The sequence below is a fragment of the Lontra canadensis genome, unplaced genomic scaffold (genome assembly GCF_010015895.1).
Source record: "Lontra canadensis isolate GAN:19392208 unplaced genomic scaffold, GSC_riverotter_1.0 scaffold101, whole genome shotgun sequence".
Taxonomy (NCBI): domain Eukaryota; kingdom Metazoa; phylum Chordata; class Mammalia; order Carnivora; family Mustelidae; genus Lontra; species Lontra canadensis.
The window spans coordinates 5,942,247-5,966,009 of NW_022631095.1; the positions used below are offsets into that span (position 1 = coordinate 5,942,247).

A 23,763-nucleotide genomic window follows, 5' to 3' on the forward strand; every position below is an offset into this window, starting at 1 on the left:
CATATACACTTTTATTTTCAATTATTTGTCAGTTTCCCTCAAAGCTGAAAAAGAATCGGAACATTTTCATCACCTAAAAAAGAAACCCCGCACTCATTACCTGTAGTCCCCTATCCTCCCATTCCTCCCAACCTCTACGTTTAAGCGACCACTAATTGATTTTCCATGTCTATGAGTTTCTTTATTCTGGACTTCATACGACTGGAATAATATACTATGTGGACTTGTGTGTCTGGCTTGTTTCACTCAGCATGTTTTTGTTTTTTTTTTTTCACTCAGCTTGTTTTCAAGGTTTATCCAAGTTGTTGTATGTATCATTATTTCATTCTTTTCTATGGTCAAGTGATAGTGTATTGCATGGATAGAACCCATTTTGTTTATCCTTAATCCACTGAGAGACATTTGGGTTGTTTCCACTTTGGGCTATTATAAATAATGCTGGTAAAGCATTTGTGTTCAAATCTTGTTTTTATTTCTTTTTTAAAAAATATTTTATTTATTTATTCGATAGATAGAGCACAAGTAGGCAGAGAGCCAGGCAGAGGGAGAGGGAGAAGCAGACTTTCTGAGCAGGGAGCCCGACGTGGGGCTCGATTCCAGGACCCTGGGATCATGAACTGAGCCGAAGGCAGCCACTTAACCAACTGAGTCACCCAGGTGCCCCCTTTTTATCTCTCTTGCTATACAACCAGGAGTGGAATTACTAGGTCATATGGTAATTCTACGTTTAATCATCTGAGGAACTGCCATTAAACAGACCATTTTCCAAAGAAGCTATACCATTTTACATTCCCTTCAGCAACATGTGGGAGTTCAGATTTCTCTACATTAGCTGACTTTTTGATTATAGCCAACCTAATGGGTATGGTGTGGGCATCTTACTGCGGTCTTTTTGGAGTGGGCTTTATTTAATATATTTTTAGATTTGGTTTCTGAAACTTGCAAATTTGAATGTCCTTAACTGTGAAAATTTTCTCACGGATCCTCAGTTCTTTCTTTACTTTTTTTTTTTTTTAAGATTTTATTTATTTACTTCAGAGAGGGAGAGAGAGAAAGAGAGAGTGCGTGAACGCAAGCACGTGTGTGGGGGAGGAGAGGAAAAATCAGATTCCCTGTTGAGCAGGGAGCCAGATGTGGCACTTGGTCCCAGGACCCCAGGATCATGACCTGAGCAGGAGGCAGACGCTTCACTGACTGAACCACCCACGTGTCCCAAGATCCTCATTTCTTTTCTTTCTTTCTTTCTTTTTTTTTTTTAAAGATTTTATTTATTTATTTGACAGACAGAGATCACAAGTAGTCAGAGAGGCAGGCAGAGAGAGGAGGAAGCAGACTCCCTGCTGAGCAGAGAGCCTGATGCGGGGCTCGATCCCAGGACTCTGGGATCATGACCTGAGCCGAAGGCAGAGGCTGTAACCCACTGAGGCATCCAGGCACCCCCAAATCCTCATTTCTTAAATGTAAAATAGAAATAGCTTTCTTCCAGGATGGTTCACCCCTTCCTTTTTGTAGTAAAGTGTACAAAAAATGTATCATTTTAACCATTTTTTTAAAAGATTTTATTTATTTATTTGACAGAGAGAGATCACAAGTAGTTGGAGAGGCAGGCAGAGAGAGAGAGAGAGAGGGAAGCAGGCTTCCTGTGGAGCAGAGAGCCCGATGCGGGACTCGATCCCAGGACCCTGAGATCATGACCTGAGCCGAAGGCAGTGGCTTAACCCACTGAGCCACCCAGGCGCCCCCATTTTAACCATTTTTAAATATGTAGTTTTGTAGCATTAAATATACTCACATTGTTGTTCAGGCATCACCACCATCCATCTTCAGAACCTGATTTCATCTTCCTCAACTGAAACTCTGTACTCGACAAACACCAACTCATCAACCCCCTCTCCACCCCCATGAGTCCCTGCACCAACATAACGCTATTATAAACACAAGTGTACATATATTTGTTTTGATTCCCTGCTTTAATTTTTTGGGGGTATTTTCCCAAAAGTGGAATTCTGGGTCATATGGTAATTCTATGTTTAGGAACATATTCCATAGGTGATTCCATCTCACATTCCCACCAGCGATATGCACAAGGATTCCAATTTCTCTACATCTACATCGACACTTGTTATTTCCTGGCCTTTTTTTTTTTCCTTTTAAAGATTTTATTTCTTTATTTGACAGAGAGAGAGAGATCACAAGTAGGCAGAGCAGCAGGCAGAGAGAGAGGGGAAAGCAGGTTCCCGACAGAGCATAGAGCGGGATGTGGGGCTCGATCCTAAGACCCTGAGATCATGACCCAAGCCGAAGGCAGAGGCTTAACCACTGAGCCACCCAGGCACCCCTCATGGGCCTTTTGTTGTTTGTTTTGTTAGCTACCATAATGCATATGAAGTGGTATCTCGTGGTTTTCATTTGCATTTCCCTAATGATTAGTGATGTTGAACATCTTTTCATGTACTTATTGTCCATTTGTATATCTTCTTTGGAGAAATGCTTATTCAAGTTTTTAGCCCATTTTAAAATTGGATTGCTTGTTTTGTTGTTGTTGAGTTGTAGGAGTTCTTTATATATACTGGATATCAATCCTTTATCAGACATATGATGTGCAAATATTTTCTCCCGTTCTGTGGTTGCCTTTTCACTACTGATCATGTCCCTTGATGCCAAAAGGTTTTTAATTTTGATGAAGTCCAATTTATCTTTTCTTTTGTTGCCTTTGTTCTTGGTGTCATACTTGGAACTGACTGCTAAACTTAGTGTCATAAAGCTATTCCCATATACTTTCTTCTAAGAATTTTATAGTTTTAGCTCTTATGTTTAGGTCTTGGATCCATTTTGAGTTAACTTTTGTACACAGTGTAAGAAAGGGTCCAACTTCTGTTTTTGTTTTTGTTTTTGTTTTTGCATGTAGATATCCAATTTCCCCAACATCATTTGCTGAAAACATTGTTCTTTCCCATGTTGAAAATTATTTGAGTATATATGTAAGTTGATTCTGGGCTTTATATTCCATTTGATTGGTCTATATCTCTGTCTTTATGCCAGTACCACACTGTTTTGATTACACAGCTTTTTTTTTTTTTTTAAGATTTTATTTATTTATTTGACAGACCGAGATCACAAGTAGGCAGAAAAGCAGGCAGAGAGAGAGGAGGAAGCAGGCTCCCCACTCGATCCCAGGACCCTGGGATCATGACCTGAGCTGAAGGCAGAGGCTTTAACCTACTGAGCCACCCAGACGCCCCTGATTACACAGCTTTGTAGTTTTGGAATCCAGAAATATGAAACCATCTACTGGGAGAAGCAGACACCCTGCTGAGCAGGGCTCCCAACTCAGGGCTCAATCCGAGGATTCTGGGAACATGACCTGAGCCAAAGGCAGAGTAATAACCCTGACTGAGCCACCCAAGCATCCCTTAATGAGTTTGGATATATTTATGTACTCATGTCACCTCCCTTATAGATGAAACACAAAACATTTCTCTCTCTTGGAATTTCCTATGTGTCCCATCACTTTCAGTCCTTCCCCCACTGCTGGCTCCAGGACAGAACCCTGCTTTCTTCCTAGAAAGATTAGAATTTCTTTTCCAGAGTTTCATATAAATGGAAACAGGCAATATAGTATATACCTTTCTTTTTTAAAGATTTTTCTTTCAAAAATTTTATTTATTTACTTGAAAGAGAGAAAGCAGGAGTTGGGGGAGGGGTACTCCTACTGAGCAGGGAGCCAGACCTGAGGCCTGATGTGGGACTGGATCCCTGGACCCTAACATCATGACCTGAGCCGAAGGCAGATACTAAATTGATGAAACCAGCCAGGTGCCCCTTTGCGCATTTTTAGAGTCATTTGCTTATTACTGAATTGTAAATGTTCATTACATATTCTGGAATTAAGAGCCTCTTATTAAATATGTTTTCCAAATCTTATCTCATACAGTCAGTGGGTTTCCTTTTCTTTTTTAAAGATTTTATTTATTTTTTTTATTTTGATAGAGAGAGATCAGTAGGTAGAGAAAGAGGAGGAGGAGGCAGGCTCCCTGCTGAGCAGAGAGCCCGATGCGGGACTCGATCCCAGGATCCTGAGATCATGACCTGAGCCGAAGGCAGAGGCTTTAACCACTGAGCCACCCAGGCGTCCCTTCCTTTTCTTTTTTAAAAGATTTTATTTATTTATTTGAGACAGAGAGAGAGAGAGCATGTGCACAAGTGGGGAGGGGTTGAGGAGCTGAGGGAGAAGGAGACGCAGACTCCTTTTGAGGAGGGACTCTGGCTGAGCAGGGAGCCAGATGCAGGACTCAATCCCAGGACCCTGGGATCATGACCTGAGCTGAAGGCAGATGCTTAACCAACTGAGCCACCCAGGTGCCCCTTCTTTTCTTTTCTCTTTTTTTTTTTTAAATTTTTTTTTTTTTAAGATTTTATTTACTTATTTGACAGACAGAGATCACAAGTAGGCAGAGAGGCAGGCAGAGAGAGACAGGAGGAGGAGGAGGCAGACTCCCTGCTGAGCAGAGAGCTCTATGCGGGACTCGATCCCAGGACCCTGAGATCATGACCTGAGCCGAAGGCAGCGGCTTAACCCACTGAGCCATCCAGGCGCCCTTCTTTTCTTTTTCTTAACAGTGTCTTTAGTTTTTTATTTTTTAGGGATTTTTAATTTAAAAAGAAAAAAGGTTTATATACTATTTAAGAAATCTTTCACCCAATACCTAACTGGTTCTTCTTTTAATACATGCTATGAAAAAAAGAAAGGAAAAAAGAAATCTTTGCCTAATCCATGGTCATAAATATTTTCTCCTATATTTTCTTCCAGAAGTTTTATAGTTTAAGCTTTTATGTTTAGGTCTTCAATCTATTTTTTTGTTTGTTTGGTTTGTGGGTTGTTGTTTTCTTGTTTTGTTTTGTTTTGGTGTGTGGTATGAGGTAAGGGTCACAGCGAATCATTTAATTGTAGCATCATTTGTTGAAAAGAATATCCTTTCCCCTATTAAATTCTTTTGGAAATGTGGTGAAAACCCAGTTGTGTGTGTTTATATCTAGGCTTGCTATGCTATTCCACTGATATGTATTATCTTTACACCAAAGACACACTATCTTTTTTTCTTTTTTTAAGATTTTATTTGTTGGGGCACCTGGGTGGCTCAGTGGGTTGGGGCCTCTGGCTTCGGCTTGGGTCGTGGTCCCGGGGTCCTGGGATCGAGCCCCGCATCGGGCTCTCTGCTCAGCGGGGAGCCTGCTTCCTCCTCTTTCTCTGCCTGCTTGTGATCTCTGTCTGTCAAATAAATAAATAAAATCTTAAAAAAAAAAGATTTTATTTGTTTATTTGTCACAAGCAGGGGGTATGACAGAGAGGGAGAGGGAGAAGCAGGCCTCCAGTTGAGCTAGGAGCCTAATGTGGGGCTTGATCCCAGGACCCTGGGATCATGACCTGAGCTGAAGGCAGATGCTTAACCAGCTGAGCCACACAGGTGTCCCCAAAACACTCTGTCTTGATTACTATAGCTTTATAATTAATCTTGAAACCAGATAATGCAATTTTTGTAACTTTTTCTTTTTCAGAATGATTTTGGCTATTCTAGGCCCTTGGCATTTCCATATACATCTTGGAATCATTTCTCAATTTCTTCACATGTGCAAAAAAAAAAAAAAAAAACCACCAAAAAAACCAACCAAAATAACCTGCTGGAATTTTGATTGGGATTGATTGATTTGGAGGGAATTGGCATTTTTTTTTTTTTTTTTTTTTTTTTTGTCATAGAGAAGCGAGAGCGAGCACAAGCAGACAGAGTAGAGTGGCAGGAAGAGGCAGAGGGAGAAGCAGGCTCCCCGCCAAGCAAGGAGCCCGATGTGGGACTCGATCCCAGAACGCTGGGATCATGACCTGAGCCGAAGGCAGCCGCTTAACCAGCTGAGCCACCCAGGCGTCCTGGGAATTGGCATCTTAACAGCAATGATTCTTTTAATGTATGAAGATGGTATTTCTCTCCAACTAGTTAGGTCTTCTTTAACTTTCCTCATCAATGTTTTATAGTTTTCTATGTTCAAATCTTAAGTTTTATTAAATTTGCTGCTATATATTCATTTTAAAAACTCTTTTGTAAATGCTATTTAAAAATGTCAAGTTCCAATTGTTTATGTCTGGAATATAAAAGTAGAGTTCTGTATATTGACTTTGAGTTCTGTGACCTTGCTAAATTCACTTTGGATTTCTAGTAGCTTTTTTGGGGTAGATTCCTTGAGATTTTCTACAAATTCAATCATACCATCTCTGAATAAATACAATGTGTAAGCTTTTAATTTCTTTTTCTTGCCTTTTTGCACTCATCAGGACCTCCAGAACAATGTTTAGTAGAAATGGCGAGGACAGACAATCTTGCCTTGTTCCTGATTCTAGGAGGAAAGCATTCAGTCCTCCAAATGTCATGTTAGCGCTAAGGTTTTCATAGATGCTCCTTATCACATTGAAGAAATTCCCTTCTATTCTATTCCCTTCCATTAGCTGAGGGTTGAATGGATATTGAATTTCCTTCAGTGTCCCCCCCCCCCGCCCCCCACATATGTTCATTGCCTGCGGCCATGTGACTTGATCTGGATGCTAAAATGTGAATTCAAGTCACAGGCATCTCTTTAGAGAAGGAGTTTAAGAGCCAGTGTGGGGTTTGCTACATTATCTCCCCACTGCTGCAAGAGTGGTAGAAGCTCCTGTTGCAATGAAGCGTTGGGCATAAGTGTGAGCAAGAAGTAAACTGTTGAGATAAGCTAAGAGATTTGGGGGTTGTTCATTAGTGCAGCATAGCCTAACAGAGGAGGTTCTTGTCCTCAAGACAAACTATTTGCCTTCATGGAGCTTACACTCTAGTGCCAGAGAAACAGATAAACAAATACATACTATAATGTCAGGTGGAGATGAATACAAGGAAGAAAACAAAGCAGATACAGTGAGGCACAGGGATAGAGGATGTTTTAGCTTTAGATAAGGGTAATGGGGAAAGCCTCCTTGAAAAGCTAATAGTTGAGCTGAGACCTGAGTGAAGTGAGGGAGGGAGCCAGGAGGTATCTGGTGGAAGGGCACTCTAGGTAGACAGCCAAGCACTGCTCTAAGACAGGAACTGCAGGCTCTCCTGGCCATGGGGAGAAAGCTGAAAGAGCTGTCCTCAAGGAGAGAAGGGAAAGGGATACATCTACCCAGTGGTCCCTGTAGCCCATTCTGGTTCTGTGGAGACCAGAAGCAGCTGTTGGACAGCAGACAACAGTAGACAACTGCTTCCCCTGCTTGTGATCTCTCTCTGACAAATAAACAAAATCTTTAAAAAAAAGTAATATGGGTATCACCCATATGCCTATCACCGTAGCCCATACCGTAGCCCGTATCACCCTGTAGCCCATTCTGGTTCTGTGGAGACCAGAAGCAGCTGTTGGACAGTAGACAACTTGGTGGCAGTGGACTTGCCAGATGGCCTAGACACCACTGTCCCTTGAGTCTTGAGATTCTGAACTGTGGGGCAAAGAAGAAAGAGGGAGTAACTGAACTTTTTCTGACATTCAGGCATAGAGGCTTGTTTTCTCTGAGAAAAATAATGTGACGACCTCTGTGAGACAGTCCATGACCATCATTTTCCTGAAAGTTATTCTCCACCTTACAACTCATCAACAGCTTGCTATGGTCCTTAGGAAGAAGCCCAAACTCAATTACTTTTTTAAAAAATTTTATTTATTTTTGCAAGAGAGAGACAGAAAGAGATGGAACAATTGGGGAAGGGAAAGGGGCAGGGGCAGAGGGAGAAGCAGGCTTCCCGCTGAGCACAAAGCCGGATGTGGGACTTGATCCGCAGACCCTGGGATCACAACCTGAGCCAAAGGCAGATGCTTAACCAACTAAACCACCCAGGCACCTGCACAAACCTCATTCTGTTGACTAGCTCTGTCGCAGAATTCTGCTTCAGTTAACACTGGGTTCCTGCTTTCGGAGCCTGTGCAAGGGCTGTTCTTTCTGTTAGGAACACTTCCTCCTTTGCCCTGGCTAACATCCCTCAAACTTGGTTTAAATGTCAGTCTTCCTGGGAGTCTTCCCAGACTAGCTTGCGTGCTTCTGTCAAATGCTATCTTAGCATCTTGTTCTTCTACCAGTTCAGCACTCATCATACTGCGCTATCGCTTTAAAAAATTGTCAGGTAGGGTGCCTGGGTGGCTCAGTGGGTTGGGCCGCTGCCTTCGGCTCAGGTCGTGATCTCAGGGTCCTGGGATCGAGTCCCGCATCGGGCTCTCTGCTCAGCGGGGAGCCTGCTTCCCTCTCTCTCTCTCTGCCTGCCTCTCTGTCTACTTGTGATCTCTCTCTGTCAAATCAATAAATAAAATCTTTAAAAAAATTGTCAGGTAATTCAAACATACAGAGAAGTATGAAAAATAATATGGGGAGGCACCTGGGTGGCTCAGTCAGTTAAGCATCTGCCTTTGGCTCAGGTCATGATCCCAGGGTTCTGGGATGAATCACCGCATGGGCCTCCTTGCTCCCTCTCCCTCCTGCTTCCCCTGCTTGTGATCTCTCTCTCTGACAAATAAACAAAATTTTTAAAAAAAAGTAATATAGGGATCACCCATATGGCTATCACCGTAGTTAAGTAACGAAACATTGCCAGCCCAAGCCCAGGGTAATGACATTTTGCTCCCTCCCTACTCCCAACCATTCCTTGAATTGAGTGTTTATCTTTCCATAGGTCTCTATACTTTTATTACATGTGCATATATATCTAAACAATACATAGTATTGTTTTTCTTGGCTCTACACTTTACATATAAGTTATTCCAAAGGTATTTGTGCAACTTGCATTTTGCCCTCAGCTTTATTTTTGTGCCTCATCCATGTTGATACCCGAAACTCGAGAACATTTCTACAGCTGTATATATTATACCGCAGTTTACCCATTTTCTCCACTGACAGACGTTTAGAGTGTTCGCAGGTTTCTGAAATTCCCAAGCACTCTGCTACAAGCATTACCGAACGTGTCTCAAACGTGTGACAGTTTCGCGGGTGCACAGGAGCGCACCTGCGGCGTTAGCGTGCCCGCGCGTCTCTAACTGCACCGGAGACCGACACAGAGCTTCAGGGTGGGGGCACCTTACGGTGGCTTTGGAGGCGCATCTTTGCCTCTGGAGGGTGAACTCCCTGGGAGCTGGGGTTCTGCCTGTCTTGCTTACCAAGGCACTTCCAGAACCGGGGGCAGAGGACACTAACGCCCGTTTGCACCCGGCGCTGGGGCAGAAAGTTGCTCAGGGGAGTGGCCAGAGACTGGAGAGCCGAGGCTCCTGGCCTTCAGGCGGCCAGTGTCCGCGGGACAAAGTGCCCGGCGCGCTGGGAGAGGCTCTGGGCTCCTCACTGCGCTCGCTGCCCCGCCCGACGCCCGGCCGGGTCCCCGGAGCCGCCCGCGCGCCCGCGCGCCCCGCCCCCGACTCCCGCTTCGCCCCGCCCCCGCGGGTGAGTCAGGCGGCGGCGGTGACGGCAGCTGGGAGGGAGGCGATGACGGGCGCGCGGCCGTGCGCCGCGGAGAAGCGCAGGGCCCGGGAGCGCGGCGGCGGCGGCGGAGGAACGGCGTCCGAGGCGGCGGCGGGCGGCATGAGCGGGGCGCGGGGCGCGGGCCCGGCGCTGGCCGCGCTGCTGCTGGCCGCGTCGGTGCTGAGCGCCGCACTGCTGGCCCCCGGCGGCTCCCCGGACCGCGATGCCGAGGCCGCCCCGCCGCGAGGTGAGTGCGCGCCGCGGATCCCGCCCGGGCTGCTCGGCGGACCCCGGGCCGCTGCGCCCCTCCCGCCGCCCGTTCCGCTGGGGCCGCGCGACTGTCCCCTCCCCCGGGACGACGCGCTGCCCCCTCCCGGCTGGGCAGCGCCGCGGCCGAGAGCTCTGGAGAACCGGCTCCGGAACTAGTTTCTGTTCGCTGTGTGCCGTAGGGCGCGCCCCCCCGGGCCGGGGGTCTCGGCACGTTTGGCCGCTGTCGCAGACACCGCGCGCGTTAGCCTCGCGGGCTTGGGGGCTGGTGCCGCTGAGGGGCCCGGCCGCAGCGTCCCCAGAGCGCCACCCGCACGGGAAACACGCGGGAGGGCCGCGGGCAGCCGGGAGAGCCGCGGAGCGGGGCAGCCCCGCGCCCCCTCGCCCGCGCGCGCGCCCCGAGGCTGCCGGGCACCCAGGTCTCCAGGCGACTTTCGTCTTAGCTTCTGATGGTGAGACCTGTTAGTCCCCACACGCACAGCTAAGTAAGAGGCGGACCGGCCCGGAAAGGGGTGTGCGCGACGTCCCGCCCTCCGCCAGCTTCTGTCTTCGGGGCCCCTGCGCCGGCGAAGCCCGCTCCGCGAAGGGACAGAGGACGTGGCTCGTGCCCGCCCTGGGCGGGGAAAGTTGGAGTTAAAAACTCCGCCGGCGGCGCGGGGAGGGCGTCGGTCCCAGGCACTAGCGAAACTCGAACGCCCGTCGCGAGCGCCCGCAGCCACATTTTCCGGCTGAGGTGATTCGAGGGACAGTCGCGGCCTGGCTTCGCTGGGAAGCCACGGAACGAGGTTCTTGGCCTGGGAGGGGCCGCGCGGGATGTTTTTACCGGGGGTGAGTCTCCTGCGCGGCTGGGAGTGTCGGCACTCAGCGCCGCTCGTGTTTTCCTGATCTGCCTGGTTTCCCGGTTCTCCGGGGGGTATGGTGAAAAGTACTCCCCTAGAGCCCCCGAAACGGGCATCCCAGGGCCCCGTTGGGACCGGATGGCCCCGATGATAGCCCCCAGCTCCTCCCCGGGGGATGCTTTGTTCAGCGATTGTGGGACCCGTCAAATGCAGCAAACCCTACCTACTTGGTCAGGGTTTGGGGAAAGGTCTGCCTGTCCCCCGCTGCCTCTCTTCCCCCCCTCCTCCCATTCCCCTTTCTGTTTCAGAATGGGGGGTTTGGCGTCGGTGCGTGTAGTTCAGACGGCCCCTCCTCCCCAACCAGAATCTTGTAGGGCAAAGACAAAGTGAATTTTGGGAAACCATCTTAGCTGATAACATTTTGTATTAACTGCCTCCCCCACCCCTGACTCTGTCTCCTCTACTCCCCTTTTATATTGGAGGAAACGGACCCTAAGAGGTTATGTAATCACGCCAGTCCTAAGTTGTCAGGAGGCAGACCTCGTGCAATGCTTTTTCTTTATACTTTAGCACCAGTTAATAGCAGGAATTATTTTAGGATTTATTTTAGGAATTATTTTAGCAGGAATTATTTTAGGAAAATTATTTTATTATTGTAGAAATGGTTTGTATATAGTAATTCAGTGGAGTGAGGGAGAACATATTAATATTCTTAAGTGATACACTCCAGAACCTTCATGAAGCTGTGTTGAGAGGACAGCTAAGCTTTTAGTGCCACCTGGAGTTCAGGTTTGGGCTGGACAACTTCCTCCTAAGAACTCCCATCTCTGCTTGATTTGAGGACTCCAGTTTAGTAGAAAGAAAAAAATAATAGTAAATAGACAATGTCTTTAAAAATTTGTCCTGCAAAGAAACTCATGAACAGAGAGCTAGAACCAGAAATTAACTATTTGGAAACAAAATTCTAATATATAAACAGCACAGTTACTCAGGCACAGGACACTGTAGACAGAGGAGGAGAGAATTGTTTTGGATATAATACTCATTGAGTGTTGCCCTGGTATTTCTAAGGTCATCAGTATCAGAAGTTGGCAGCTTTTTCTTGAAACTGAGCATCAAGTTCAATTTAGATATCATAGTGGATGGCTTGGGAGTTGCATCCTTATGACCTGTTAAAGTCTAGGAGCACCTGTGTGGCTCAGTTGTTAAGCATCTGCCTTCGGCTTGGGTCATGATCCCAGGGCTCTAGGATTGAGCCCCACATCGGGCTCCCTGCTCGGTGGGAAGCCTGTTTCTCCCTCCCCCACTCTCCCTGCTTGTGTTCCCTCTCGTGCTGTCTCTCTCTCTGTGTCAGATTAATAAATAAAATCTTAAATTGTTAAAGTCTGAAATTCCTATGGAAATTGAAGTATAAAACAAGAACCTTACTCCACCCACTACCAAAGAATCAAGAATATGGATAAAAGCATTAGTTATTCCAACTATGAAGGGGTGATATTATGTAAAAGAATTACAGAGGAAAAGCTCAATGGATAGTGACTATAAATTTGAAAATGAAAACTATCAAAACTGAACAAGGGAAACTAAAAACTATTTGAAAACATGGTATGACACATATCTTTGACAAAAGATTTGACATCTGTGCTATGTAAAGAAATGATACAATCCCCAGAGCCTGAAGATGGAAGGGGTGTTAAATAACAAAACTCAGCTGGGTAAATGTAAAGATCAAATTGGCTTTATTCAGTAATTCATGAATTGGCCAGTATCCCATCTAGCAAATGGAAGGAAGCTCCCTCCAGCAGCAGAGAAGGGAACGTTTTAAAAGGCAGAGAGAGAAAGGAAAAAAGAAAATTATTAGCAGGAAAGGAAAAAAGGAAATTATTAGCAAAGGATGCATTTTAGGCCAGGATGTTCTTCTAGGGTAATGGAAGGGGTCCATCAGTGGATTACCTTCCAGTGCTGACCGGGAAGTTCCAGGTTGGCTGCTTGAAGGTCACTTTTCTGAGAGGTGAAGGTGCAGTTAGGTATTAAGTCTTGGTGGGGTGTACCATAAGTGACTGCATTTGGGGACCGCTGTCTCCTTGTTAACAATTTCCACCTTTCGATCAGATTTTCGGCGTAACTGAGAGGTGTGATTTAAGTATAAGGCTGTAATGGCACTCTCGGCTCCAAATCTGAACAAAATCTGAAATTTTGTTGATTTTTTTGTGTGGTATGCATAGGTCATGTTGTTTTTTGTTTTGCTTTTTAGATTTTTTAAAATTTATTTACTTGACAGAGAGCACAAGCGGGGGAGTGGCAGAAGGAGAGGGAGAAGGCTCTCCACTGAGCAGGGAGCCGATGATGCACAGGGCTCGATCCCAGAACCCCAGTATCCTGACCTGACCGAAGGCAGACACCTCACCAACTGAGTCACCCAGGCGCCCTTGTTTTAATCTTCATGAGATTCATAGGCCACAATTTCAAGGTTTACGGTCTTTTAAGTTGGTCTTTTTCTTCGTTTCTTTCTGATGTTCATGTATTAAGGAGATCATTTGCGTGGTGGTTAGTGGCTGTAAACGTGTATTGAGAGCTTTTGAGAGGCTAGAACTACTGTGATTATTACAAGCAGGGTAATTCCCAGTGCATTTCAGAGCCATATGGGTCCCCAGGTCCCAAACTAATCAAAATCAAGGTCAACTGAGTCAAAGAAAGACCCCGGTGAAGGGGTGAGCCAGGAGTAAGCCAGGTGGTTTGCTCCATGATCATATGTCCGCGTTTCAACTTCCCCAGAAGTGTGAATGCATGAATGCAGATGCAGCCGGTGGTTTTAGCCATAGTTCAGACATCGCTTTTTTTTGGCTAAAATATAACCAAGGGCTATCCCGTTATTAAGAATACAACTTTCTATAGGATCTTTATTGGGCAGCTGTTGTCATTAGCACTGGATTTTGCACTATCTTTAAGAGTTTAGGAGAGGTTTCTGATCATATTCTCGTTGACCTGTACTCCTAACCAGTGAAGTGTGGTCCTGCCAAAGGACGTGAGTTGGAGTCGTGAATGCCTTCTGGTAATTCCTTTCTAACTGGACAGTGTCAGTCCTGGAGGGTGGACCGGTGAGCTGTCTTAGTTCATTTGGCCTTAGTTCTTAGGCCCACAGTTAGACAAAGCAGCATTCATAGTGATAACCACCACAGATAAAGACAAACTCTTTTGGGGTCCAAGGCACTTCCTCCTACGGGGGCGTGGTGAATGGATTCATTCACAGGGATTGTTTGTATTTGCCCGTTCAAGCCAAAGGGTCAGCTAGGTTTCCTCTTAGCCTAACATAAAAAGTTGTTGTAAATTCTAGAAGTTACCCACCTTAGCAGTGGCCTGGGAGATACAGATGATGGCGTGATCTTTCCAGGCCAGTGCCAGAGTAAAGGACAGAAAAGGAGGAAGAAAGAGTTTCACTTTTGAAGTATGAAGTGTTGATGTGGCATCTTGGGAGGAAGCACTTTGCTTTGCTGTCAGCTCCTTCCCGTCCTGTTCAGTTGAATCTGGAAGTCTCCAGGGCTTGTATAGGACCCCATGTCAGGTAGAGCCCTTTTCAGCAGTAAGATGCATTTCCAGGCTTTAAGTCCCTGAAGTCTGGCTGCCATCTGGGTGGTGACAAGGACCTGGAGTACCTCCCAAGGAGATCCAAGGGCAGTCTTTGTTCTTGGTGATTCCAAATCAGAAGGCTGGGAGAAAATTGGAAACATTCGTTTCGAGAGTCAGAGCCAAATTTTTGAAGAAACTAGAATAATTCAGGAGCCAGTCCAACTTAGAACAGAACCTCAAAGACAGTTAAGAGGATTAGAATCTAATACAGACAAAAGGGTAAACATTTCTTCCCTCTACAGTTATACCCTTGTTTTAAAGAGTAAAACTAATTTCTTTGCTTTAAGCTTTGCCAACAATAGTGATTGACCATATAAGCTCTTTCTTTTAGAAATTGGTTATAGGTTTTTTTCTCTTTTTTTAAATTTATTTTTAAATAAGCTCCGTGCCCAGTGTTGGGCTTGAGCTTATGACCCCAAGATCAACAGTGCATACACTCCATCAACTGAGCCAGCCAGGTACCCTCCCCTCTTTTATTTTTTAATTTTTAAAAAATATTTATTTATTTATGGGGGGGAGGAGAGGCAGAGAGAGTCCCAAGTAGATGCTGCACTGAGTGTGGAGGCCAGTATGGGGCCTAATCCCATGACCCCAAGATCACAACCCGAGCCAGAACCAGGAGTCCATGCTGAACTGACTGCACTATCCAGGCATCCCCTCCCTCTTTAAAAAAAAAAAATATGTACATATATAAAATTTGGATTATATAAGCTCTTTTTTAAAAAAATTAAAATTATTTTTTATTTTAAGTAGGCTTCACACCCAGTGTGGAGCCCAGTGCGGAGCTTGAACTCATGACCCTGAGATCAAGACCTGGGCTGAGTTCAAGAGTCCCATGCTTAACTGACTGAGCCACTCAGGTGCCCCAATATAAGCTCTTTTTAATACTACTTTGCTGGAATCTTGTAAGCAAGGTGTTAGGTCAGTTTTGCCAAGAGGCTTTTTATTGGCTCTGCAAAGTCAACCTTGATGTAGAGAACAAAGTCAAAAGAAATATAGGGGGAAAAAATTAAACTTTTTATAACTTATAGCCCATAGATAAATACTTGGGACAGGCAGAGTGACCTTCCTCCAGGAACTCAACTGCCTAAATGTTAATACTTTGCTACAGGCAAAAGACAACCTTAGCTTGACAGTAGCCAACCTCCCTAGATCCTATAAGTCTTTAACATAATGTAAATCCCTTTAGAAGCTTACTTTAGCTCCACCCACCCTCCCAAGGTGTATGTTAACAATCTTCCTCTAAACATGTGGCCCACAGATACCATCTGAAGGGTCTCATGACTAAGGTTTTACTAGACAGTAGTAAACAACCTTTTCCTGACAACAGCTAGACCCTCAAGGTCCTGGAAGCCTTGCTTCCAGATTCCTTAGGGACTTAGGCTATCCCTAACTAACTCCCAACTTGAAAGGATGTAATCAGTCACTCCTCACAACCCCAGTGTAGCTCTTTCTTCCTGTGTGTCCTGTCCCCATGCTTTAATAAAACCATTCTTTTTGCACCAAAGATGTCTCAAGAATTCTATCTTGACTACTCTCAGATCGCAACAGTTCACATCAACCTTAGTTCTTTAAAGAACTGTTTGGTCATAGCTGAGTGTATGCGTCTCTCTCTCAAATATGATGTGCTGGTCAGAGCTTTAGTAGTCTAGCCAAGGTTTCCAGTGGTGTCTGGTTACAACAATCAGACTCACTGAATCTCTGTAAATATGGCCATGAAAGGAGTACCCAAGAGGTTTCCAATTCTGGAGGAATTAGGGAGAAAAAGTAAATATTTCATCTTTGTTCCCAAAGGTATATCTTCTCAATTTGTTGATACCTTTAGAGAAAAGAGAAGGTGGTTTTTTAAAATCTGGAAAAGCAAAATGTTAGAGAACCATGGGCACGCGCGCGGGCGTGTGTGTGTATGTTTTAAGATTTTATTTATTTATTTGAGAGAGTGTGAGAGAGAGTAAGAGAGGGGAGGAGGTGAGAGGGAGAAGAGACTCCCCATGGACCTGGGAGCCCGAGGCAGGACTCCATGTGGGGATTCCCGGGTCATGACTTGAGCTGAAGGCGGTTCCTTAACCACCTGAGCCAGCCAGGCACCCACCAGCAGCATTTTAAACAAGAAGTCACAAAAATTTTATAATCCTCCTGCTTGGTTCATTCAGTCCCATGTTATTAATTTTTGTCCTACTTGAATACTGTTTTCCTAGTTCTGGAATTTTTTTTTTTTTTTTAAGATTTTTTTATTTTTAGAGAGAGTGTGAGTGAGTGGGGGAGGGGCAGAGGGAAAGGGAGAGAGTTCCAAGCAGACTCCCGACCGAGCACAGAGCCTGATGTGGGCTCAGTCTTATGACCCTGAGATCATGACTTGAGCCAAAACTAAGAGTCGGATGCTCAACGAGCTGGGCGCCCCAGGTGCCCCCCCTTTTGTTTAAAAGATTTATTTGTTTTAGAGAAGAGTGCATGCATGTGCTTGTGAGTTGGGGGAGGGGCAGAAGGAGGGATTCTCAAGCAGATTCACAGAGCCCAGTGAGGGTCTCAATCCCATGACCAAGAGGTCATGACCTGAGGTGAGCTAACACTGAGTGTGATGCTTAACTGAGCCACCCAGCTCATAGTTCTGGAAATTTTTACCCAGTTCAGTTGCATGATCTGAAAGTGATCAGAAACCTGTATTCTAGAGTACTTGTCAGATTCTTTTTTTTTTTTTTTTAAAGATTTTATTTATTTATTTGACAGAGAGAGATCACAAGTAGGCAGAGAGGCAGGCAGAGAGAGAGGAAGGGAAGCAGGCTCCCTGCTGAGCAGAGAGCCCGATGCGGGACTCGATCCCAGGACCCTGAGATCATGACCTGAGCCGAAGGCAGTGGCTTAACCCACTGAGCCACCCAGGTGCCCTACTTGTCAGATTCTTTCCATGAATTTCCTCTAAGATAAAAGACATTTTTTTTATTTGACAGAGATCACAAGCAGGCAGAGAGGGGTGCGGGGAAAGCAGGCTCCCCGCTGAGCAGAGAGCCCGAACCTGGGATCACCTGAGCTGAAGGCAGACGTTTTAACCCACTGAGCCACCCAGGTGCCCCTAAGATAAAACACATTTGCAATAAGCTTTTGTAAAAGCATCTGAGTAAAACAACTCTCTGTAAATGACAAAGGACTTAATGCGCATTAAGGATCTGATAAAAGTTCATTACAGTAGAATTGACAAGGAAGTTTGGTTATTTTTGTGATTACATTTTCAGACAATAACTAGAATTACAAGTGTTAACATATCAGTGCCTATTCTATCTTCAGGAATTTTATACAGTTTCTGAAACACTTATATTAATAACATATATCATGCAGGTATAATCCAAGAAGGTTTAGCATCATCTGTTTGATGGTGCTTCCCATGTAATGTAACATACCAGATAAGCCTGTTAACATCTTCCCTTTTATAAAGAGAACAAATCCTTTGAGGTATTCCAAGGGACTGTCTGGAAAACCCAAAGCTAGTTAAAGGTCAAGAAGACTTCATTTAGAGTTTGATTTTGGGGACCTTTGTTAAGGTATCAAAAGGTTTGGGATCATAGGTCACTGTGAAACAATACTTAGTTTCCATTTCACCAAGTTACAGAGACTTCACAGGCAAATACAGAAAGTCAAATAGTTGTACAAAGCCATGGCTATTTTAATATTGAAAAGACCCTGTTTTTTTTCTAACTAATTAAAGACCTGATAAAGACAAAACAATTTTTGTCTTTCTAGGCAGATTACATTAAAGATGAAGAAGAACCTTTGCTTATAATTTATTAAGAGCAGACCAATAACCCAAAACAACTTTGTCCTTTTAATGGAGAGAAAAACCAAATTCTGACTTTGCAGTAGGGTACTCCTGATATTTAAACTCATTTTTAGGGGCTCCTGACTGGTGTAGTCGGTGGAGCATGTGACTCTTGATCTTGGGGTCCTGAGTTGGAGCGCCATGTTGGCATAGAGATAATGTTAAAAAAACAAAAAACCTCACTACATTTGATACTAATGATGTACTGTATGTTGGCTAATTGAATTAAAAAAAAAACAACCCTTACTTTTAAATAGATTCATTTTAATTGTAGCCAGCCTGACCACACATTAAACTCCTTTCAAAGATTCCTTTTTCACAAGTCTTCGACATCTTTCTTTCTTTCTTTTTTTTTTTTTTTTAAAGATTTTATTTATTTATTTGACAGACAAAGATCACAAGTAGGCAGAGAGGCAAGCAGAGAGAGAAGAGGAAGCAGGCTCCCCGCAGAGCAGACAGCCCGATGTGGGGCTCCATCCCAGGACCCTGGGATCATGACCTGAGCCGAAGGCAAAGGCCCTAACCCACTGAGCCACCCAGGTGCCCCATATATCTTTCTTTTTTACTATCAGATTTTGTCCCCCACTGTCTTAGAGTCAATCCAGGGTGGTATGTTGCTGGCTCTGGGCAGTCGTTATTGCTTGAGAGGGATATTGCAGAGGATGCTTTGCCCTCAGGGTCTTCCCCTTGACCCAAGAGACATGCTGGAAAGAAGAACCCAAGAGAAAGTCTGAGGTCAAAATGGAGGCAGCTGAAGTCCTCTTTCAGGCAGACTTATAAATGTTATGACTTCTAGAAACAGGTGCTTTTTTCATAGAAAATTTCTCAGGGTGGCATGAGGCATGTTTACTAATAGACTCAAAGATCTTCAGTTCTTCTGTAAAAGGAAGCAAAAAGTGGTCAAGCCTATATTCAGTACTTAATGTTCCAGCATTTTATCTTCGTTGGAAATGATCTGGATACTCAGTGAATTAAACTTGATTTAGCAAAACTTTAAGGTTTCGGTGTTACCAAAAAGATTTGGGAAAACTACTTAAAAAGTTCACATAAAAAGTTTTTATCTACCTATTCAGTTTACTTGTTCTTTTTTTTTTTTTTTTAAAGATTTTATTTATTTATTTGACAGAGAGAGATCACAAGTAGACGGAGAGGCAGGCAGAGAGAGAGAGAGAGAGAGGGAAGCAGGCTCCCTGCTGAGCAGAGAGCCCGATGCGGGACTCAATCCCAGGAACCTGAGATCATGACCTGAGCCGAAGGCAGCGGCCTAACCCACTGAGCCACCCAGGCGCCCCAGTTTACTTGTTCTTAACAGTGGTTAGAATACCCACAAAACAGCACAACTCAGATATGATATTAGACAGCCACTGTTTCTTGTTGACAAATTTAGTAACAGATAATATGAACATACTTGATGAGTAAACCTTGCTATAATAAACGTGTCCTACTTAATGTTGAAAACTCTTTAAAGACATATGTATTTTAATTAAACCAACAAACATAAACCATGTTTAATAATGAATGTCTTCCCAGATCATATGAACCTGAAAAAGCACTTGAATTAGTTTCTATTCTATTTCTGAAATTTAGAAATACTTAATTTATAAGCCAATTAAGTAGACCTCTTTACAAGTTAATTTTAGCAATTTAGCATTTTTCAGAGGTAGAAAATGCCACCCATCTACACCTACACGTAGATAGATAGATACATAGACAGATAGACAGACGTTAACATATAAACAGAAACCTGGGAGTTATTATTTTTAAATTTGTACCATAAGACAGGTAGGATAATACAGAACTCACTAGTTTACAAAAGAACAGTTGGTTCCTAACTTTTTCTGGCAGATGGACTAAGTTAAGGTTACAGGCTCCTTGACTAAAGTTTTTTTCTGTTAATATTTGCAAAGGAGATACATGATTTTTCATTTATCTAAGTTTTGGATGACTTTTACTCCTTTCATTCTACTTTTTTTTTAAATTTAATTTATTATATATTATATATTATATATATTATATATATTATATATAATATATATAATATATATATAAATAAATAAAATTTAATTTAAAAATTTAATTAAATTTAATTATTATTATTTATTTATTAGACACACACAGAGAGAAATCACAAGTAGGCAGAGAGGCAGGCAGAGAGAAAGGGGAAAGCAGGCTCCCTGCTGAGCAGAGAGCCCGATGTGGGACTCGATCCCAGGACCCTGAGATCATGACCTGAGCCGAAGGCAGAGGCTTAACCCACTGAGCCACCCAGGCGCCCCCTTTCATTCTACTTCTGATAAGAATTACCCCACTGAAGTTTGTCCTTTTGGTATTTTCATCTCAAAATCACAGGGAAAGAATGCAAGTTCCTCTAAGAAGGACTTTGGTTTCCTTTCTTTCTAAGATTTTATTTATTTATTTGACAGAGAGAGATCACAAGTAGGCAGAGAGGCAGGCAGAGAGAGAGGGGGAAGCAGGCTCCCCACTGAGCAGAGAGCCTGATGCGGGACTCCGGACTTTGGTTTTCTAATGACAATAATTTACAAGTCTTCTGAGATAAATGGGGAAGCTTGGAGATCAGTGAAATAAACAGGTTAGCTTTTTTTTTTTTTTTTAAGATTTTATTTATTTATTTGACAGAGAGAGATCACAAGTAGGCAGAGAGGCAGGCAGAGAGGGAGAGGAGGAAGCAGGCTCCCCGCCGAGCAGAGAGCCTGATGCGGGACTCGATCCCAGGACCCTGAGATCATGACCTGAGCCGAAGGCAGAGGCTTAACCCACTGAACCACCCAGGTGCCCTAAACAGGTTAACTTTGAATTGTCTCTCCATGTGCATTTCTAGTTTTGTAAAGATTTTTAAGATAAGGAGAGTTGCTTTTAATTCCTCAAAGATTCAGGTTATAGTCTGGATGTGAAAGGACTGACCTATCCATCCACCTATGTGGGAATGCTTCTCTTTCCCACATTTAGCTTAGAGAAGGACTTAGCCAGCTTCCATCTGTTTTTCCAGGATCCCATCTGTAGCCTGGGAATGGGGTTTAAAGCAGAGAGTTAGTAGGTCTGAAGTTTGCTAGAATTTGGGAAGCTTTTCTGTTTTGTCTTGTCTTTTTTTTTTCCTTCCTTTTTTCCTTTTTTTTTTTTTTTTTTGAGAGAGAGAGAGAGTGCACATAAGCGTGGGGGTGAAGCAGTGGGAGAGGAAGGGAGAGAATCTTAAGCAGCCTCCATGCCTGATGTGGGGCTGCATCCCAGGACCCTGGGATCATGACCTGAGCCGAAGGCAGATGCTCAACCAACTGAGCCACCCAGGTGCTCCTCTTGTTTTATTTCTTAATTTTAGTTTTCCCTTGGCTGTTAAAGGGAATAATGTAGCAGTTTATCAGGAAATCCCTGAGTCTTGTCAACTCTGAGAGGAGCACATAAGGGGAACCCTCCTTTGACAGTAGATGCGGGGATGCCTGTAAGATCATTGACTTGGTGACTCTGTTCATGGTTAAGTTAAGTTACTTCAGAGAGAGGATATGAGGAATGAGCACTCAGATAAAGGAGGCTGGTAGAGCAGCAGGAATTATATCAGTACTGTAGCCTTTTGCTTTAGGTATCTCTTTTTAAAATTTTCATTAGTCTTTTGCAATAAATAATTCAGTGGAGTTCTTTTGCCATTTGGAACCTTTTGGAGGCTTCTGTATACCAGTTAAAATTGTGTATCACATTCTCTTTGTGTAATTTGGGAATCTCTTTTTTTTTTTTTTTTTAAGATTTATGTATTTTTTTTTGTTATTTGACACAAAGAGAGAGATCACAAGCAGGCAGAGAGAGACGGGGAAGCAAGCTCCTAGCAGAGAGCCCAATTTGGGGCTCGATCCCAGGACCCTGAGATCATGACCTGAGCCAAAGGCAGAGGCTTAACCCACTGAGCCATCCAGGTGCTCCTGGGAATCCTTGCTTTTAAGAACATTTCTTTTCTTTTTTTTTTTTTTTTAATTTTTATTTATTTATTTGACAGACAAGAGATCACAAGTAGGCAGAGAGGCAGGCAGAGAGAGGGGTGGGGGAAGCAGGCTCCCCACTGAGCAGAGAGCCCGATGCAGGGCTCGATCTCAGGACCCTGAGATCATGAGCTGGGCCAAAGGCAGAGGCCTAATCCACTGAGCCACCCGGGCACCCCTTTAAGAACATTTCTTAAATGAGCTGATCTAATTGGAACATTACTCAAAATGGCCACTGTAATTGTAGCTTGTCGTTAGTAAGATTTTGCCATTTTTGTAGATATTTATAGCTTTTGGACCACAATTCTTAGACATAAAATAAGCAAGTATGCCAGATGGTGGCACACTTCACTCTTTGGAAATTAAGGATCCTATCTTTATCTTTATTATTATGTATTATTTATTTTTTAGCTTAGCCTTTGAGTTGCTCAGAGCCAGATTAATACCTAAGAGGGATGAGCTGTGGGGTTGGGGTTGTGTGGTGTTTCACGGTGTACCTCATTGCACAGAATTTTTCTTGAGGTTGGCAGGTTACCTACTGTCAACCCTCCTGGTTCTGTGACTAGCTTGTCCTAACACAGGTGTCTTTGGTCTAAGTGGTGAGCACTCCAACAGTTCTTAAATGCTTGACTCCTGCTTACCAATTTTTGTGGCTTTTTTGGCCTCCCCGATTCCCATGAGCAGTTAACCTTTCCATCATGTGCACATTTGCAGAAACCAGTAGTAGTATCTGAGGAACTGAAACTGTGGACATGAGCCGTAACCAAAGAACTGGGGGCGGGGGAAAGTGTTGAACCAGCAAACCTCAAATCAGGCCTATAGACTGATTCCAAACAAATGGGAACTGCAGCTGCTCCCCACAGGCATGGAATCTGGGGAAGGATTCCCAACAGAGAACAGTGGACTAAAATGTCAGCACTTGCCGGAGTGGAATCTGAGACAGAATTGAAATCCTGGGTTTGGCAGTTTCTGTGGAGTGGCCAGTAGAAGGCCCTGTGTGCACCACCAGCAGTCCCTGTGGAGCCTTGGCCTGGGGAAAGGGTTGAACCAGCAGAGCCCAGCAGATGGGGATTGCAGCCTGGAGGCTCCCCATGGTGGGGAACTACATACCGCTATCAATAGTTCCCACACAGAACTTGGGACAGGATTAGGGGATGGGGTTTTCCACTCAAAAAGCCTGGGATTGTGGACTGCAGAGGCAGTTACTTTGAGGGCTTGATGCAGAGAGTGGAGCACAGAACCAAGAGAGAACTTACCCCGGCATTTGGACATGATGAGCAAGACCATGAGCTCAGAGTGATTGTGGGGTACCATGCCTGTGTTTCCCATTTTCCCCGGAGTCATCGGAAGGCTCCTTCAATCCCACCACTGCCACCAAATGTGTTAAATAACAGACAACTGAGTAAATTTAAAGATCAAATTGGCTTTATTCAACAACTCATGAATTGGGCAGCATCCCATCTAGCAAGTACTGCAGAAAGGAACTTCATTGAGCTTCAGAAAAGGAAAGGTTTTTAAAGGCAGAGAGGGAGAGGAAAAAGGAAATATTCACAAAAATTTGCATTGTTTTAGGCAAGGTGACCTTTCTGGGAGGGGAACAGAAAAGGGTCTGCCAAAGATTACCTCCTGATGCTGACCAGGAAGTTCCAGATTGCCTAGTTGAAGGCCCCATTTCTGGCAGAAGCTGAAGCTGCATTTGGGGTAAGTCTTAAATCTAGGTGGGGTTTAGCCTATGTGACTCCATTCTGG

At 44.2% G+C, this 23,763-nt stretch overlaps 1 protein-coding gene across 2 annotated transcripts in view; it reads left to right on the forward strand.

Moving 5' to 3' along the window:
• Positions 1 to 9,505: 9,505 nt before the first annotated feature.
• The window catches only part of HGSNAT (heparan-alpha-glucosaminide N-acetyltransferase), a 46,737-nt gene continuing 32,479 nt past the window's right edge, over positions 9,506 to 23,763 (forward strand). Inside the window, exon 1 of one of the 2 annotated variants that reach the window (XM_032837940.1) lies at positions 9,506 to 9,734. In XM_032837940.1, coding sequence (XP_032693831.1) covers positions 9,512 to 9,734 — 223 coding nt within the window. In that variant the 5' untranslated portion in view covers positions 9,506 to 9,511. Of the gene's footprint in view, positions 9,735 to 21,298; positions 21,335 to 23,763 lie in introns of those variants that run through there. The other variant, XM_032837941.1, reaches the window with a different exon arrangement.